Source organism: Scyliorhinus torazame, chromosome 1 (assembly GCF_047496885.1).
Source record: "Scyliorhinus torazame isolate Kashiwa2021f chromosome 1, sScyTor2.1, whole genome shotgun sequence".
NCBI lineage: Eukaryota > Metazoa > Chordata > Chondrichthyes > Carcharhiniformes > Scyliorhinidae > Scyliorhinus > Scyliorhinus torazame.
Window position 1 is genome coordinate 132,026,557 of NC_092707.1, and position 20,460 is coordinate 132,047,016.

Genomic DNA, 20,460 nt, shown 5'->3' on the forward strand with positions numbered 1-20,460 from the left:
ATAGGTTGCCTATGGATTATAATAATCCCTCTGTTATTATTTAATTGGTTCAGATGTTTTAGTTCTGATACAATTTCTTTTGCTCCAGCTGCCATGTTTCTCTAATTCAACTTCCCCCATGCTGCTATCAGCTTTGATTTAAAAGTATAAATGACCTTTGCTGTTCCTCAGAAAAAGAGGGCCGGCATACTCTAATGATCATTCTTCCATCAGTGTCTCAGTTTTTTATGCTACTCCCTGTTTCTCCACCATTTTCTTTCCTGAATTAAAAAAAAATGGATGCCCATCTGGCTTGTTCTTCGTCCTCTTTAACTTTACTAGCAATCGTATATACCACCCAAGCATTTACCAACTCTGTTCTGCTAACTGATTTATCAAGTTTCTGTCCCTTTTTAATGTTATGAATAAACATTAAGGCAGGGTTTAAAAGAATGGTTTCCCATCTTTCCCATCTGATGTGTTAGGCAGGTGCTTCGGTGTGGACTGCACTTGATGTAGCAATGCGAGAAACAGCCCTCTAACACTGTAGAAGATCTAACACGGTTTTATTGAACGATAGAACTAACATACATATTTAACTGTGGGTCGACACTATACTGAACTGACTGGAGACCTTGTACTAGCCTGACCAGACTTACTAGCTACCGCATGGTGTTTGCACTGTGCTAGCTCGTGGACTCTGACTGTCTCAGTAGCTGGGTCCAGAGAGAGCGGGTAACCCAGTGCCGTCTGGCTTTATCGTGGTTGTGTCCTGTCTGGTGATTGGCTGCACTGTGCTGTGTGCTTACTGGTCATCCTGTGTGTCAATCACTGCCTGTCTGCACTTCATTATGTACATGCGTGGATATTATGACACCATCGAGCTGTATTCGCGCCTTGCTGGCAACCCTGTCTGTTGGTCAACTCTGTCAATTCTAAAAATTCAGTTGTGACATAAATTTTATTTCCGGCTGATAAATTTTCAATCTCTGCTATCCTTTTTGTCATCGCTGCCAGACATTATGCGATGTCCGAAAACTTTTGTTCAGCCCTTGACCAATTTCCTGTCAATGTTTGATAGGTGTCTGAGTACTATGATTAGCGAGCACCATACTATATCAGTTACCTGTGTTGTTCAAGTCAGGAAGATCTTTGACTTTCACGTGAGATGGTAGGTGATGATGTTCCCCTAACTTTGCTGCTCTTGTTCCTCTTAGAGGTTCAGTGCTGTTCAAGTAAGGTTGGTGGGTTGCTGGTACTACTGTAGTGGAGGGAAGTATATTGAATTCCAAGGGTAGGCTGTCAATCAAGAAGACGACTACTGTGTCTTAGAACGTGCTCAGCATTTTAAATGCTGTTGCAGCTGCACCCATCTGTTTTGTTATGCTCTTGACGTAGCATAAGCTGCTTCCTTGATGTGTACTCTGACAATGGAAGGTTCAATCCACATGGTGGGTGTGATGTGTTTCAATCAACCCTGTCTATACTCACTAAGTGTCTCCACTGGAAAGAGAAATGTCATGTGTGCTGTGTCCTTATATATGGGTATTGTGTGTGCGTGCGTGCGTGCGTGTGTGCGTGCGTGCATCCTATCGTACTGACCTATTGGTTGAATGCCTGTGTGTCATGATGTCTCTGGTGCTCCCTCTAGTGTTTATCTAGTCTACGTGTATTTACATTAACCCCTTGTGTTTTTACAGTGATGCATATCACCACACCATCCAGGTAATATTCCACCAAACTCCTAGATTGAAGCCAGCTCTTTCAGAGAATCCAATGTCTGCCTTGCTCTTGTGTCCATGGCATTGATGAGGAGGAGAAAGGAATTAGGACACAAAAAGATTTGTTTCTTGGGGGTCAGTTTGCAGGATTGAAGGAGCTGGGAGCGAAGTATAGGCCGGAGCAGGGGAAATATTTAGATACATGCAGGTTCAACACTTTGCCAGAAAGGAGATACAAAGCTTCCCAGTAGAGCCGGTTTCCACATTGCTGGAGGAGGTGCTGACGATGGGGGGGACTGGAGAAGGGGGAAGTATAGCCGGTTTACGGGGCTATTTTGGAAGAGGAGAAGGCACAGCTGGAAAGGATCAAGGCAAAGTCAGAGGAGGAGTAAGGAGAGGGTATGGAGGAGGGGCTCTGGTGTGAGGTGCTCCGGAGAGTGAATGCTTCACCTCGTGTGCGAGGGCGGGGCTGATACAGCTGACGGTGGTACATAGAGCACACCTTACAAGGGCGAGGATGAGCCGGCTCTTTGAGGGGGTAGAAGATGTGTGTGCACATTGCGGGAGAGGGGTCCGCAAACCACGTTCATATGTTTTGGTCCTGTCCAAAGCTGGAGGATTATTGGAAGGAGGTTTTTAGGGTAATCTCTAAAGTGGTGCACGTGAAACTGGACCCGGGCCCTCGGGAGGCCATATTTGGGGTGTCGGACCAGCCGGGGTTGGAAACGGGTGTGGAGGTAGATGTTGTAGCCTTCGTCTCATTGATTGCCCGAAGGCGGATCCTGTAAGGGTGGAGATCAACCTCTCCACCCTGTGCCCTGGCGTGGGGGGAGGGGAAGGATGAAGGGGTTCTACAATTATTGGGCGTTATTCATTATGCACTCGCGCGAATTGGATTACATTGAACATTACGGGGGCTGCTGGGAGGGTTGGGGGAGGGGGACCGCGTGTTAATGGTGACTATGGGTGATTCCTGATTCCTTTTTGTCATTTGTTTATGTTAACATGCGGGCTAATGTTTGGTGGGAGGATGGGATTGTTATTTTTGGTGTGGGGATTGACATTGCATTCGTTACTGATTGTTGTTTATTGTTGGGTGTAAATTTGGGAGAAAATGTGAAAAAGGAGAATAAAAATATTTTTTTAAAAAAACGTATAGTCCCCTCACAATCTAACCGCTTTATCTGTTGAGCACCGGGACCACCAGTGCTGCCCAATCGCCAAAATGTATGGGCCTGATGACCCCAAGTCCTTCAAGTTGGCTAAGTTCAGACTCAACTTTCACTAACAAAGTGTAAGGGAGCGAGCGACCTCTGAAATATCTAGGTTGTGCGCCCGAATCAACTTTAATTTTTGCCATGGCCTCTTTTATTTTCCCCAATCTAGGTTGGAAAACCTCAGGGTATATTCCTAATACTTCATACAGGCCCCCAGATCCCATCTGCTACCAGTCTAGATGGAGGTGGCTCAACCAATCGCCACCTAACAGGTTGGGGCTGTGTCCTTGATCAGAGGGAGAGTAACCGACTGGTGCCCAGAAACCATTTTTCTTTTGTCTTTTTAGATATGTTTGTTCCTTTTTTGTGTTCCTAGATTTTGATTTGTATTTTCCTGTCACCATTTTGCACCCTGTGATGGTGCCACCACTTGCCTTCCATAATCAGAACACCACACCTCTGCACCGAGGGTTGGCTTATCACCACCAGCTCGAAGCTGGGTTATATAGATAACCCACTCACATGTCATTGAATATTTGCAGCATTCTGAGCATCAAGGATATTAAGAGTCTGGAAACTTGCTGGGCGAAATAATTGTATCTCTGTATATTAAGGAAATTGAATATGCTGTTGTTAACTCAAGCAATTTTCTCCTTGCGCCCAGCACAAAGCCAAAATGTTTAGGCTCAGAGCCGCCTGTCAATTCTATGATCTCGGATCCAAGGTGCTCATATTTGCCTTTTCTCTTCCCACGCCTTCTCAAGTGCCTTATTGTCGTCCTTGTAACAGACTGTGACATCAACCATTGCAATTTTCTGATCTTTCCTGAATATATTATCAGGTTTCCACAGTCTTTGGCCACAAGTCTCAGCTCTTGGCTGTTCAAATGTGAAACTGTTCAAATACCTTATTATAGCGTTTAATTCTTAAAGAACAGGCACCAACCAGAAATGTGAGCGAGGGTTTCGTTTGGAGTCTCTCATCTCCGACATGATTTTATGGCTTGTGGGCGTCACCATGATAGGGTTATCCGTGTTGGACAAAGGTTTGATCGAAGCAATAAATTATTGATAAGATGAGACGATTTTATTTGATAGACCGATTTTATCTATGTGCTCAATATTTTGTCATCCTTGAAGTATGAAATGCCAGCCCACTTTACAAACTCCCATTCCCTCCACGATGCGTACCTCTTTACCGGCATTAGTCTGGTCGGGGCTTGGTTTCATAGAATGGGCATGGCTGCCAATATGAAGTCTGTAGGGTCCACTCCATCCCGGTTACAATCTGGTGTATTTGTGAGGAAATCCTCAATTACCTTCAGGACATTGAGCATGCACAGTCCTCCGATAGTTTCAATGTTGCTTTCACCCTGGAACTGGAAGGACGCCTATAAGCCCATAGCGTTTGCGGATAATCGTGGATGAAATTTGCACTTCTAGTTTCGGTACACCATGCCCGCCATTCCTGTTGCTGGAGCACAGGAGGCTGTCGGTTACATGAGATGGGAGGTGCAAGAATTATTTTGTGGAGTTTCGGATGATTTCATCTAGTTTACGTCTCCGTGATAGAGTTATCCGTGTAGGACAAAGGTTTAATCGAAGCAATAAATTATTGATACCTCGGAAAAGATCAGGTGGAAATGCATCCTGGGGATGACATGTGTCTTCATGATTTCTCCCTTTTTGTGGTTCCCCCAATAGCTAACGGTTCGCCGGTATAAGTTGCTGATCTAGATGCCATGTCCCTCAGGTCCAACTGCTGCATCCCTGACTTTATCTGATCAAAGGTCTGCTTTCCTATGATGGAAGCCGCAGCTCCTGTGACAAGCTCCACATCCAATAGATGCCCGTTAATTTGCACAGCTATCTTAATGGGGACCACTCTGGGTGCTGCCACACTATTCAGCTCCATATAGATGGAAAGTACGAGCCCTAGGTTGGCGCCTGCCTCGGCTGGGGCGCCTGCATCTCTGGCTGCCTTGCAGCTTGCTTTCCCTTCGAGTCCTTCGTTCACATGTCCCACAACGTCCTTGCTTTCCCTCTATAGACTCCCGAGGAAGTATCCTGTCGGGATGACTTTTTGAATAATCTTTATTATTGTCACCAGTAGGCTTACATTAGCACTGCAATGAAGTTACTGTGATAATCCTCTAGTCGCCATCCATCAGCGCCTGTTCCGGTGCACTGAGGGAAAATTCAGAATGTCCAATTCACCTAACAAGTACGTCTTTTGGGACTTGTGGGAGGAAACCAGAGTACCAGGAGGAAACTCACGCAGACACGAAGAGAACGTGCAGATTCCGCACAGACAGTGATCCAAGCTGGAATAGAACCCGGGTCCTTGGCACTGTGAAGCAACAGTGCTAACCACTGTGCTACCGTTTGATGCAAATGTTACTAATCAGCCTAAGTCTGGATGGTATCTAGGTCCTCCTGTAGGCTGGCTTAATCCAGTCATTTTCAAACTCAGGGTCGCGACCCGCGGGCGGGTGTCAGGAGGATTGCAAGGCCATTGGTTGCAATGTTCCCAATCATGGGAAGAATTAATCAATGGCCGCGACGGGCTTTTAAAAATGCTGGCTGTGATCAGTTTTCAGAATGCCGGCCACCCCATGCATATGTACCCCTCAGCAGTGCGTAGGTCTGGAGCCCAGCAAGACAGACCACCACCTCCTGACATCAGCGTGCTGACCTAGGGTCAGTTTCCTTTTGGAGTCTTCTCTCCAGAGTGGCAGGGGAGTAGATCACGTGCCCTGTACTCTGATGTCTCGTGCTCTGGGTGCGAGATAGATTTCTCCATTTTGTATATGCCAGTAGTGCTGGTTTGAGTTCCATGAACCAACCCATTGAGAAGAAGCTGAAATCAGGAACAAAGCAGGATAAAGAAGTTTTCTTGAGGTATGGGTTTATTAGTTGTGCCAATGCAAATCAGGATATAAAACCAATGTGTGATAAATTCAGGGAAGTATTGGCAAATAAAAGATTAAAACCCTCAAAACTTCAAATGCATTTGAAGACTAAGCATGGCAAGTTCACGGACAAACCTTGATTTTGTTCCAACGGATGTAGTGAGAACTTGTATCATGAGCTGAAATCTTTAGCAGAAATGTAACATTGAATGACAAAGCAAGTGAGATCGTGAGGCCCGAGCAGGTTCAGCTGTCGTATTAAAGGTAAGCGAAAATGATGGGTCGCGAAGGTCGGCCATTGTGGTTCGCGAAGATCGGCCAAGTTCGTTAGTGAAGGTCGCCCGCATGAGTCACAAAGGTCGACTGGCATGAGTCCTGAAGGATGGCCAGTTGGTACAAATGGGTTCCAGGCAAAAAATTTGAAAAACACTGGCTTAATCTGTTCCATTATAGAGGAGTTGTGGATGGATCAAAACACTGGTCATCAAATCACTGGGGGACATTTGAAGATGGTTGAGCCTTACTTTAAAAAAAAATCATGTTCATTAAAGTTTTTCATATTAACAATCAACAGAAACACAAGAATGTATGACGTCAAATCTAAAACCCCTAACAGCTGACAGAGTGTTTAATTCCTTGAAAGAAGATAAACGGTTGCCATCTTGGATAGAATCTCTTCACTGAAGCCCTGACAGCGAATTTAATTTTCTCCAAGTGCAAGAAGGACATGGGGTTGGATTCCCCGACAGCAGGATCATCTGGTTAGCCTGCAGTGCACTCACATGCGCGATTTCCCGATGGCGTGAGATGCCCACAATGGGGAAACCCCATTGGCCGGCTGCCGGGTTGGAGAATCCCGCTGCCAGGTGTGGTGGGAAGGAGAATCCGTCCATGAAGTTCCCTAACCAGTCAGAGGCACTGGGTGAAACGGGAGACCTCCAACCAAGCAGTTATCCATCTTTTGAGTTATCAGTGAGACAAAAGAAAGAACATCCGCTTCGATCCCAAAGTGAATAGCCAGAAAATCTGAAACCCCACATATGTTACCAAAGGACATGGGAGTAAACCCAACTGGAGGATCTCCGACATGGTGCTAAAAAAGGAAGCCCAGAAACTAGCAAGTTTGGGGCAGGACCAAAACATAAGCATATGATTCGGGGGGCGCAAGTGAACAGCGGCCACATCTATTCTCAACACTAGTGAAAAACCCACTTGCATAGATACAACGAAGATAGGAGCAGGAGGAAGCCTTTTGGCCCTTCGAGCCTGTTCCGCCATTTTTCACTACCATGGCCGATCAGCCAACTCAATAGCTTAATCCTGCTTTCTCCCCATAATCTTTGATCCCATTTGCCCCAAGTGCTATATCTAGCTGCCTCTTGAATATATTCAATGTTTTAGCATCGACTACTTCCTGTGGTAATGTATTCCACAGGCTCACCACTCTTTGGATGAAGAAATGTCTCTTCATCTCAGTCTGAAATGGTTTACCCTAAATCCTCATACTGTGACCCCTCGTTCTGGACACACCGACCATCGGGAACATCTTCCCTGCATCTACCCTGTCTAGTCCTGTTAGAATTTTGTACGTCTCTGAGATCCCCCCCCCCCTCATTCTTCTGAACTCAAGTGAGAACAATCCTAACCTAGTCAATCTCTCCTCATATGACAGTCCCGCCACCCCTGGAATCAGTCTGGTAAACCTTCACTGCACTCCCTCGAGAGCAAGAACATCCTTCCTCAGAGAAGACCAAAACTGCGCACAATATTCTAGGTGTGGCCTCACCAAGGCCCTGTACAATTGCAGCAACACATCCCTGCTTCTATACTCCCAACTTCTCGCAACAAAGCTCAACATACCATTAGCCTTCTTTTTTCCCCTTTTTAAAAAATAAATTTAGAGTACCCAATTATTGTTTTTTTCCAATTAAGGGGCAATTTAGCATGGCCAATCCACCTAACCTGCACATCTTTTGGGTTGTGGGGGAGAATGTGCAAACTCCACACGGACAGCGACCCAGGGCGGGGATTCGAACCCTGGTCCTCGGCGCCGCAGTCCCAGTGTTATCCACTGCGCCACATGCTGCCCACCATTGGCCTTCTTTACCGCCTGCTGCACCTGCATGCTTACCTCCAACGACTGGTGCACAAGGACACCCAGGTCCCGCTGCACACTCCCCTCCCAATTTATAACCATTCAGGTAGTAATTTGCCTGCCTGTTTTTGTTTCCAATGTGAATAACCTCACACTTATCCAAATTATACTGCATTTGCCATTGTTTTGCCCACTCACCCAACGTGTCCAAATCATGCTGTAGGATCCCTGCATCCTTGTCACAGCTCACCCTCCCACCCAACTTGGTTGCAAACTTTGAAATGTTCCATTTTGTTCCCTCATCCAAATCATTAATATATGTTGTGAATAGCTGGGGTCCCAGCACTGATCCCTGTGGCACCCCACTAGTTACTGGCTGCCAATTTGAAAAGGACCATATATAGTCCCTACTCTTTTGTTTAATCTCTTCCAACCAATTTTCTATCCACCTCAATACATTTTGCCCAATCCCATGTACTTTAATCTTTTTTTTTTTAACAAACCATTTTATTGAGGTATTTTTTGGCATTGTAAACCGTTACAGATTACAGAAATATGCAAACATCAACGGAAAACCAACACTTCAACCAAACCATAATGCACATACCCGCTCCTCTCTGTTTTTGAAAACTCACCACTATTCTTAGAAGTCCCCCTATACCAAAAGGGCCGACGTTCTAAATGGTGATCAGGGATTCTCACTCCCCGACTCCGATGCAAGCTTCAGTGGGTGCTATTCAGGTCAAACTATATTTTCAAGTTATCCCCCGGTATAACCCACACCTTCACCGAAGATTTCATCTACTTACCACTTAGCAATGCGGAAATCAGGATCGATGCTACTAAGTAAGTAAAGTAGACTAATAACCACTGTTTCAGGTTAAAACTTTTAAGTTATTTTATTATTATATATTTTTTCTCTTTTTAAAAGATGCAATCACTGTCTTTACAGAAAAGTAAAAAGATCTTGCTTCTGGATCCTTCTGGTTGGTTGAAAGGACCTTCAGGCCCAACTTGACAATCAATCTTTTTAAAATCTGGTCTTCTTTAGATGTATTTGCTGGTTAGCTCAGTTGCTGTGTCCTATCTTTCCCATGTACCGAGATATGAGAGCTGGCTCTGAGCTGAATCTGCCTACTCTTTAAATTCTCGTCTTCCTTAGATGTATTAGCTATTTTAGCTCAGCTGCTATGCCTTGTCCATTTCCCATGGCCGAGCTGACTATTATCTGTCTCTGCTTCTCCCCTCTCTCTCTCTCTCTCTCTCTCTCTCTGAGTTCTGGTTGTTCCTGCTCTTGTCTCTCGGTTTATATTCGCTTTCTAACAATTAAGTTTTTATGATGTTATTGTAAAGTAACTCTTATTTTCTTTGATTATAAAAAGTACCTTTGATCTGAACCTTTTAATCCAACTAAGTATTGATTTTGACATGACTTCATCTCATAGATCTGATTACATTGTTTCCTTTGTGATGTTCAAAATGCTTTGACTTCAAGAAGTGTTACTTTTAATTCCTGTCATTTCTATAGTTTTATTTTCCAATTGAGTCCTCAGCTCAGTTTTGACTTTGATTTTGGCTTTGAATTAAGTTTCTCGTAGACTGATAGTCTCCAGTTTTCTTTAATTTACCTGGTATTAGCAAATTTTCACACCTAGAACCTCATCCTTTCTTTCCCAGCTCCTTACTAAGTTAGTTACTTTCAATGAAGGTGTTAGCCATTGTCTTTGGCTTCATTCAAAATCCTGTTTGTCTTGTTTGCTAAACCTGCTTGACCAAGGCTATCTGCATTTTACAATCCTTCCCTAACAGCTGCTGTTAATCCTTTGTGGGATCTTTCCCTGTATCCTCTCATGTTTCTCTCAGACCAGATATTGCCAGACTTCCATGTTTCAAATGACACATATTTCCATATGATCAATTACATCTCCCATAGACACTACCCACCTATCTATCCCTCCTGCTCTACTCTAATCCCCCCCTGCTGACATTCACTCTCCCACGAAGAAGTTGATGAATGGTTGCCACCTTCGGGCGAACCCCAATACAGATCCCCTCAAGGCGAACTTGATTTTTTCCATACCCAGAAAACTTGACATGTCCGAAAGCCATAATTCAGTCTTGGGGGTTTTGAGTGCCTCCATGCCAGCAGTATTCGCCGCCGGGCTATCAGGGAAGCAAAGGCCAGAACATCGGCCTCTTTCTCCTCCTGGACTCCCGGGTCTTCCGAAACCCTGAAAATTGCCACCCTGGACTCACCACCACCCTTGTTTTCAGCACCCGGGACATGACCCCCACAAATCCCTCCCAGTGCCCCCTAAGCTTAGGGCCTGCCTAAAACATGTGAACGTGGTTCGCTGGTCCTCCCGCGCATCTAGCGCACTTGTCCTCTACCCCAAAAAATTTGCTCATCCGAGCCACTGTCATGTGGCCCGGTGAACGATCTTAAACTGAATCAGGCTGAGCCTGGCACATGTTGCGGTTGAGTTTACCCTACTCCGGGCTTCCGCCCATACCCCGTTCTCCATCTCCCCGCCGAGCTCCTCCTCCCATTTGAGTTTCAGTTCCTCCGTCTGGGACTCTGCCCCCTTCATGAGCACCTTGTAAATATCCGAGACTCTACCCTCTCCTCCTTCTCCTCCATAGACTCTTCTGTCCTGGATCCCGATTGGCGGGAGGCGTGGGAAGGATGGGACCTGTCTGCATACAAAGTCCCGCACCTGTAAGTACTTAAAGTAATTTCCTCTTTCCAGCCCAGCTTTCTCCTCCAAATCCCTCAAACTCACAAAGTTCCTCTCCAGGAACATATCGCCCACCCTCCTCACCCCCACCCGCCGCCATGTTGGAAACCCTCCATCCATGTTCCCGGGAGCGAATCGATGGTTATCACAAATTGGAGCCCAGACCGACACCCCCACCTCTCCTGCAAGCTTTCTCCATGGCCCCAAATCCGCAGGCTGCCCCCACTACCGGGCTGGTGAAGTACCTGGCCGGCGCAAGCGGTAGAGGAGCCATGACCAGGGCTGCCAAACTGGTGCCCCTGCACGAAGCCGCCTCCACCCGCTCCCAGATAGACCCCGTACCCACCATCCATTTCCTTATCATGGCTATGTTAGCCACCCGGTAGTAGTTCATCAGATTCGGCAATGCCAGTCCCCCCTCGCTGCGGCTCCTTTCAAGCATCGCATTCCTAACCCGCAGGGATTTTCCCGCCCAGACAAAGCTCATGATGATTTTTCCGGTCCTTTTGAAGAAGGACCGTGGGATAAAGATCGGGAGGCACTGGAAGATGAACAGGAATCTAGGAAGGATTGTCATCTTTACCGTCTGCACCCTCTCCGCAAATGACAGCGGGAGTGCATCCCATCTCCGAAGCTCCCTCTTCATTTGTTCAACCACTCTAGTCAAATTTAACTTATGTAACCTGCCCCAGTCTCGTGCCACCTGTATCCCCAAGTATCGGAAACTTTCCCCAACCAGCCTAAATGGCAGCTCCTTCAGTCTATTCTCCTGGCCCCTTGCCTGCACTACAAACATCTCACTCTTGGCCATATTTAATTTGCACCCTGAGAAACGGCCAAACTTCCTCAATGTTTCCAGTATATTTTCCATCCTGGCTAGTGGGTCCGACAGGTACAGGAGCAGGTCCTCCGCATAGAACAAAACAAAGAACAAAGAAATGTACAGCACAGGAACAGGCCCTTTGGCCCTCCAAGCCCGTGCTGACCATGCTGCCCGACTAAACTACAATCTTCTACACTTCCTGGGTCCGTATCCCTCTATTCCCATCCTATTCATGTATTTGTCAAGGTGCCCCTTAAATGTCACTATCGGCCCTGCTTCCACCACCTCCTCCGGTAGCGAGTTCCAGGCACCCACTACCATCTGTGTAAAAAGACTTGCCTCGTACATCTACTCTAAACCTTGCCCCTCTCACCTTAAACCTATGCCCCCTAGTAATTGACCCCTCTACCCTGGGGAAAAGCCTCTGACTATCCACTCTGTCTATGCCCCTCATAATTTTGTAGACCTCTATCAGGTCGCCCCTCAACCTCCGTCGTTCCAGTGAGAACAAACCGAGTTTATTCAACCGCTCCTCATAGCTAATGCCCTCCATACCAGGCAACATTCTGGTAAATCTCTTCTGCACCCTCTCTAAAGCCTCCACATCCTTCTGGTAGTGTGGCGACCAGAATCGAACACTATACTCCAAGTGTGGCCTAACTGAGGTTCTATACAGCTGCAACATGACTTGCCAATTCTTATACTCAATGCCCCGGCCAATGAAGGCAAGCATGCCGTATGCCTTCTTGACTACCTTCTCCACCTGTGTTGCCCCTTTCAGTGACCTGTGGACCTGTGACGAATGTGATATAAAATAGTTACTTTAGAGATATTAGTTAATGTAATGTAGAGATAGGCCAGTCTCATCCTGGTGAGTTCACAGACAAAGGATTTCAGACCGCATGGCAAAGCAAAGGAAGAGGTGTGTCCACCAAAGGAGGAGAAAAGGATGCTGGGTAATAGGGGCCAGAGGAAGGGATTGGAAGTGAGCCAATTAGAGTGTATGGATAGGTCAGGAGGGGTATAGGATGACCTATGGGAATCATGTATGTGAAACATGATGCAGTTGTGTGAGTAGTAGAGATCCCTTTGTTCTACAGACTCACTTGATTCCAGAGGTGTACGAAGCAAGATGTGTTTTGTACCGCTGTGAACTGAGTCAGGCTTGCAAGTCAAATAAAATAACTAATGCTGTACCTGCAAATCCATCTCGACTTTTATTGAGGCCAGACTGACGGGTAAAGAAATTTGGGATTTGTCACCTGTACACCTAGATCTCTCTGACTTTCAATACTCTTGAGGGTTCTACCATTCACTGTATATTCCCTACCCGCATTAGACCTTCCAAAATGCATTACCTCACATTTGTCCGGATTAAACTCCATCTGCCATCTCTCCGCCCAAGTCTCCAAACAATCTAAATCCTGCTGTATCCTCTGACAGTCCTCGTCGCTATCCGCAATTCCACTAACCTTTGTGTCGTCTGCAAACTTACTAATCAGACCAGTTACATTTTCCTCCAAATCATTTATATATACTACAAACAGCAAAGGTCCCAGCACTGATCCCTGCGGAACACCACTGGTCATAGCCCTCCAATTAGAAAAGCATCCTTCCATTGCTACTCTCTGCCTTCTATGACCTAGCCAGTTCTGTATCTACCTTGCCAGCTCACCCCTGATCCCGTGTGACTTCACCTTTTGTACTAGTCTACCATGAGGGACCTTGTCAAAGGCCTTACTGAAGTCCATATCGACTACATCCACTGCCCTACCTGCATCAATCATCTTAGTGACCTCCTCGAAAAACTCTATCAAGTTAGTGAGACACAACCTCCCCTTCACAAAACCATGCTGCCTCTCACTAATACGTCCATTTGCTTCCAAATGGGGGTAGATCCTGTCTCGAAGAATTCTCTCCAGTAATTTCCCTACCCTGAAGTAAGGCTCACCGGCCTGTAGTTCCCTGGATTATCCTTGCTACCCTTCTTAAACAGAGGAACAACATTGGCTATTCTCCAGTCCTCCGGGACATCACCTGAACATAGAACATAGAAAATACAGCACAGAACAGGCCCTTCGGCCCACGATGTTGTGCCGAACCTTTGTCCTAGGTTAATCATAGATTATCATTGAATTTACAGTGCAGAAGGAGGCCATTCGGCCCTTTGAGTCTGCACCGGCTCTTGGAAAGAGCACCATACCCAAACTCAACACCTCCACCCAACACCAAGGGCAATTTGGACATTAAGGGCAATTTATCATTGGCCAATTCACCTAACCCTCACATCTTTGGACTGTGGGAGGAAACCGGAGCACCCGGAGGAAACCCACGCAGACACGGGGAGGACGTGCAGACTCCGCACAGACAATGACCCAAGCCGGAATCGAACCTGGGACCATGGAGCTGTGAAGCAATTGCGCTATCCACAATGCTACAGTGCTGCCCTTAAGAACAAATAAATCTACACTATATCATTTTACCGTCATCCATGTAGCTATCCAATAGCTGCTTGAAGGTCCCTAATGTTTCCGACTCAACTACTTCCACAGGCAGTGCATTCCATGCCCCCACTACTCTCTGGGTAAAGAACCTACCTCTGATATCCCTCCTATATCTTCCACCTTTCACCTTAAATTTATGTCCCCTTGTAATGGTGTGTTCCACCCGGGGAAAAAGTCTCTGACTGTCTACTCTATCTATTCCCCTGATCATCTTATAAACCTCTATCAAGTCGCCCCTCATCCTTCTCCGCTCTAATGAGAAAAGGCCTAGCACCCTCAACCTTTCCTCGTAAGACCTACTCTCCATTCCAGGCAACATCCTGGTAAATCTTCTTTGCACCTTTTCCAGAGCTTCCACATCCTTCCTAAAATGAGGCGACCAGAACTGTACACAGTACTCCAAATGTGGCCTTACCAAAGTTTTGTACAGCTGCATCATCACAGACAGTGAGGATCCAAAGATTTCTGCCAAGGCCTCAGCAATTTCCTCTCCAGCCTCCTTCAGTATTCTGGGGTAGATCCCATCAGGTCCTGGGGACTTATCTACCGTAATATTTTTTAAGACGTCCAACACCTTGTCTTTTTGGATCTCAATGTGACCCAGGCTATCTACACGCCCTTCTCCAGACTCAACATTTACCAATTCCTTCTCTTTGGTGAATACTGATGCAAAGTATTCATTTAGCACCTCACCCATTTCCTCTTGGTCCACACATAGATTCCCTTGCCTATCCTTCAGTGGGCCAACCCTTTCCCTGGCTACCCTCTTGCTTTTTATGTACGTGTAAAAAGCCTTGGGATTTTCCTTAACCCTATTTGCCAATGACTTTTCGTGACCCCTTTTAGCCCTCCTGACTCCTTGCTTAAGTTCCTTCCTACTTTCCCTATATTCCACACAGGCTTTGTCTGTTCCCAGCCTTTTAGCCCTGACAAATGCCTCCTTTTTCTTTTTGACGAGGCCTACAATATCTCTCGTTATCCAAGGTTCCTGAAAATTGCCGTATTCATCCTTCTTCCTCACAGGAACATGCCAGTCCTGAATTCCTTTCAACTGACACTTGAAAGCCTCCCACATGTCAGATGTTGATTTGCCCTCAAACATCCGCCCGCAATCTAGGTTCTTCAGTTCCCGCCTAATATTGTTATAATTAGCCTTCCCCCAATTTAGCACATTCACCCTAGGAGCACTCTTATCCTTGTCCACGAGCAGTTTAAAACTTACTGAATACTGGTCACTGTTCCCGAAATGCTCCCCTACTGAAACTTCTACCACCTGGCCGAGCTCATTCCCCAATACCAGGTCCAGTACCGATATTGTTTTGAGAAGCCCTCCTGGATGCTCCTTACAAACTCTGCCCCGTCTAAGCCCCTGGCACTAAGTGAGTCCCAGTCAATATTGGGGAAGTTGAAGTCTCCCATCACCACAACCCTGTTGTTTTTACTCTTTTCCAAAATCTGTCTACCTATCTGCTCCTCTATCTCCCGCTGGCTGTTGGGAGGTCTGTAGTAAACACCCAACATTGTGACCGCACCCTTCTTATTCCTGATCTCTACCCATATAGCCTCACTGACCTCTGAGGTGTCCTCCCGTAGTACAGCTGTGATATCCTCCTTAACCAGTAGCGCAACTCCGCCACCCCTTTTACATCCCCCTCTATCCAGCCTGAAACATCTAAATCCTGGAATGTTTAGCTGCCAATCCTGCCCTTCCCTCAACCAGGTCTCTGTAATGGCAACAACATCATAGTTCCAAGTACTAATCCAAGCTCTAAGTTCATCTGCCTTACATGTAATACTTCTTGCATTAAAACATATGCACTTCAGGCCACCAGACCTGCTGTGTTCAGCAACTTCTCCCTGTCTGCTCTGCCTCAGAGCCACCCTGTCTCTATTCCCTAGTTCTCCCTCAATGCTCTCACCTTCTGACCTATTGCTCCCGTGCCCACCCCCCTGCCATACTAGTTTAAACCCTCCCGTGTGACGCTAGCAAACCTTGCGGCCAGGATATTTATGCCTCTCCAGTTTAGATGCAACCCGTCCTTATATAGGTCACACCTGCCCCGGAAGAGCTCCCAGTGGTCCAGATAACGGAAACCCTCCCTCCTACACCTGCTGGTTAGCCACGTGTTTAGCTGCTCTATCTTCCTATTTCTAGCCTCACTGGCACGTGGCACAGGGCGTAATCCCGAGATTACAACCCTAGAGGTGCTGTCTTTTAACTTTCTGCCTAGCTCCCTGAACTCCTGCTGCAGGACCTCATGCCCCTTACTGCCTATGTCGTTAGTACCAATATGTACAACGACCTCTGCCTGTTTGCCCTTCCCCTTCAGGATGCCCTCTACCCGTTCGGAGACATCCTGGACCCTGGCACCAGGGAGGCAACATACCATCCTGGAGTCTCTTTCACATTCACAGAAGCGCCTATCTGTGCCCCTGACTATAGAGTCCCCTATTACTATTGCTCTTCTGCACTTTGACCCTCCCTTCTGAACATCAGAGCCAGCCTTGGTGCCACTGCTCTGGCTGCTGCTGTTTCCCCTGATAGGCTATCCCCCCCGACAGTATCCAAAGGGGCATACCTGTTCGAGAGGGGGACAACCACAGGGGATTCCTGCACTGACTGCCTGCCCCTTCTGGTGGCCACCCATTTCTCTGCCTGCACCTTGGGTGTGACCACATTTATATAACTGCTATCTATGACGCTTTCCGCCACCTGCATGCTCCTGAGTGCATCCAGTTGCTGCTCCAACCGAACCATGCGGTCTGTGAGGAGCTCCAGTTGGGTGCACTTTCTGCAGATGAAGCCATCCGGGACGCTGGAAGCCTGCCGGACCTGCCATATCTCACAGTCAGCGCACCCTGTGTGAGAGAGACCCTGTGCCCCCCCCCCCCCCAGTCATTCCCTTCCACTCCTTTGCAGCTCTCAGCGCAATCACCAACGGTTCTATGGCCAGCGCGAACAGCAACGGGGAGAGTGGGCATCCCTGTCTGGTCCCGCGATGTAGTCTGAAGTAATCTGACATCCTGTTCGTCCTTACGCTAGCTTTTGGGGCCTGGTACTATAGTCTGACCCAATTAACCAGTCCCTCCCTGCACCCAAACCGTCCGAGTACCTCCCACAAATAGTCCCACCCCACCTGGTCGAAGACCTTCTCAGCGTTCATTGCCACCACTACCTCCATCTTCTTGCCCGTCGGGGGCATCATAATCACATTAAGCAATCTTCTCAAGTTGGCTGTCAGCTGCCTGCCTTTCACAAACACCGTTTGGTCGTCCCCAATCACCTCCGGTACGCAGTCCTCAATTCTAATCGCCAGGAGCTTTACATCCACATTGATCAGGGAGATTGGCCTGTATGACCCGCAGGATTCCGGTTCCTTGCCCCGCTTTAATATCAGCGAGATGGTGGCTTGCAACATCGTCGGATGCAGGGTCCCTCTGTCCCTCGCCTCATTTAAAAACCCTAGTCAGGACCGGTCCCACTATCTCCCAGAACTTTTTGTAAAACTCTACTGGGTATCATCCGGTCCCGGGGCTTTCCCCGACTGCATGGCCTCCCATGCACTTTAATCTTGCACAATAATTTCTTATGTGGGACTTTGTCGAATGCCTTCTGAATGTCCAAATGTACCATATCGACTGGCTTCCCCTTGTCAACTGTACTAGGTACATCTTCAAAAGAATTCCAACAGACTTGTCAAGCATGATTTCCCCTTCATAAATCCATGCTGACCCTGATTGATCCTGCCACTGCTTTCTAAATGTTCTGCTATAAAGTCCTTGATAATGGATTCAAGAATTTCCCCCGCTACCGATGTTAGGTTTACTAATCTATAATTCCCTGTTTTCCCTCTACCTCTCTTTTTGAATATTCGAGTGACATTAGCTACTCTCTAATCTGCAGGGACAGTTTCAGAGTCTATAGAATCCCGGAAGATGACCACCAATGCATTCACTTGTTCCAAAGCCGCCTCCTTAAGCACTCTGGAATGCAGATTCTCAGGCTCTGGGGATATATCCGCCTTAAATCCCATCAATTTCCCAGCACCATTTCTCTACGAATATTGATCTCCCTAAGTTCTTCCCTCTCAATAAACCTTTCATTCTCCAACATTTCTGGTATCTGATTTGTGTCCTCTTTTTTGTGAAGACAAGTATGTATTGAATTGCTCAGCCATTTCATTGTCCCTTATTATACATTACCATGGATATGTATGTAGGGGGCCTACATTTGTCTTTACCAATCTCTTTCTCTTCACATATCTATATAAACTCTTAGTGTCAGTCTTTATGTTCCCTGCAAGCTTACTCTCGTACTGTATTTTCCCCTTCTTAATAAATCCCTTGGTCCTTCTTTGCTGAATTCTAAACTGCTCCCAATCCTCAGACTTATTATTTTTGTTGGCCATTTATCCTTGCCTTATCATAGATATCATAGAATTTACAGTGCAGAAGGAGGCCATTCGGCCCATCAAGTCTGCACCGGCTCTTGGAAAGAGCACCCTACTCAAGCCCACACCTCCACCCTATCCCCATAACCCAGTAACCCCACCCAAGCAATTTTGGACACTATGGGCAATTTAGTATGGCTGGTCAAGTGCATCCTATGTAGCACCTTAAACTGAACTAGGCTCAATCGGGCACATGAAGACATCGAGCTGACCCTGAAAGGGCCTCTTTCCAAGCCTCATCAGTGGCTATAGAGCCCAGTTCACACTCTCATTTCATCCTCGCCCCATCTAGTGGGGAGGGATCAGATGAGAAATTTGTAGCCACATAAGACTGAGACAAACCCTCTGTTTGGCTGAGCTGAGGATAGAAGCCTCTTCAACAAGGAGGAAGGTGGAGCCAGAGGAAAGGAAGGGAAAGCCATATGAGAGAAATTAGGAACTTGAAAGTAGCGAAAAAGAATTGGACAACTAAAATTTGCCCACTTATTCACTAAAACTGGCAAACATCCCCTCCATGAACAGGTCACCAGTGCACAAGCCCCTTTAGTTTCTGTGAATTAAATTTGAGTTCAGCCCAGAAGGTAAGTTGCGACTCGAGAGAGAAGATTGATAATTCAAAGGCTTCAATTAGCAGAGAACCAGACAGCTGCCGAGAAGTGTGCTCACTGCACAGCCCACTGAACATTACCTTATATACAGTTCCCTGGGGGTGGGGGGGGTGGGGGGGGGGGGGGGGGGGGGGGGGGTGGAGCCGGAGGCGGAGTCCCCCAGGGTTCCAAACCCGGTCTTAAAGGGATCATCACATTAAAGGTACATTTATACAGTTATCATTCACCACGTTCACCCTCTGTTTTAAAAAAAAAAACACTTAGTCCGTCGGGGGTGAAGTGGAATTACATGTTCAGTCTTTTGGGTGGTCTGATTGTCTGTGTTGACCTTCCCAGCTCCGGCGGTGGTGCGGCGGATACGGTCGTCCTCGGTGGGGGTATATCCGGGAGCACAGTTGTCTGAGCCTTTGCCTGTGTTGGAGTAGGAGGGTATCCGGGGTGACTAGGGTGATTGGTGCCGGCTGGGAGGAAGGGGGCGCTATGGGGGCTGTCGGGGTCAGCAGCCGGTGCGGGGAAGGGAGCGTCGGTAGAAGGGGGGGATGTCGGTGGGCGAGCCAGTGGGTGCCAGGTCTCTCAGGGAAACGGTGTCTTGCCTGCCGTTGAGGTACTTGACGTAGGCGTATTGAGGGTTTGCGTGTAGCAGTTGGACCCTCTCGACTAGTGGGTCTTATGGCTCCTCACGTGCCTCCGGAGTAGAACTGGTCCCAAAGTCGTCAGCCAACGTGGAAGTGAGACCCCAGAGGTGGACTTCCTGGGGAAGACAAACAAAAGGTTGTGAGGGGTCTCGTTCGTGGCCGCACAGAGGAGCGACCTAATGGAGTGTAGCGCATCGGGTAGGACCTCCTGCCAGCGGGTGGTTGGGAGACTTCATTTTAAAAAAAATATATTTTATTCAAAATTTTTTGGCCAAACAAAACAATACAAAGGTTTTCCTTTCTTCAACAATAAAACAGTATAAATAACAGTGGCCGTTTTAACAAATAAATAAATAATATATAAACTAAATGGCAACTGCCATATCAAAAATAATAATTCTCCAAAAATAAAATCAAGCAATCCAATATACTTAACCTGGTACAAATATCTATACACAAACATCCCTGAGGACCCGCCCGGGCCCCCCCCCCCCCCCCCCCCCCCCCCCTGGATTGCTGCTGCTACCTTCCCATTTCCTTTATCGTTCTGTGAGGTAGTCAATGAACGGTTGCCACCGCCTGGTGAACCCTTGAGCCGAACCCCTTAGTGCGAACTTTATCCGTTCTAGTTTTATAAACCCTGCCATGTCATTTATCCAGGTCTCCACGCCCGGGGGTTTGGCTTCCTTCCACATAAGCAATATCCTTCGCCGGGCTACTAGGGACGCAAAGGCCAAAACATCAGCCTCTCTCGCCTCCTGCACTCCCGGCTCTTCTG

The 20,460-nt window shown here is 47.1% G+C and overlaps 1 protein-coding gene across 1 annotated transcript in view; it reads left to right on the forward strand.

Moving 5' to 3' along the window:
• LOC140412655 (protein 4.1-like) overlaps positions 1 to 20,460 on the forward strand; it is a 351,517-nt gene that overhangs the window by 10,224 nt on the left and 320,833 nt on the right. The window contains exon 2 of the mRNA XM_072500846.1: positions 10,567 to 10,642. Within this exon, the coding sequence (XP_072356947.1) occupies positions 10,567 to 10,642 (76 nt within the window). The remainder of the gene's footprint in view (positions 1 to 10,566; positions 10,643 to 20,460) is intronic.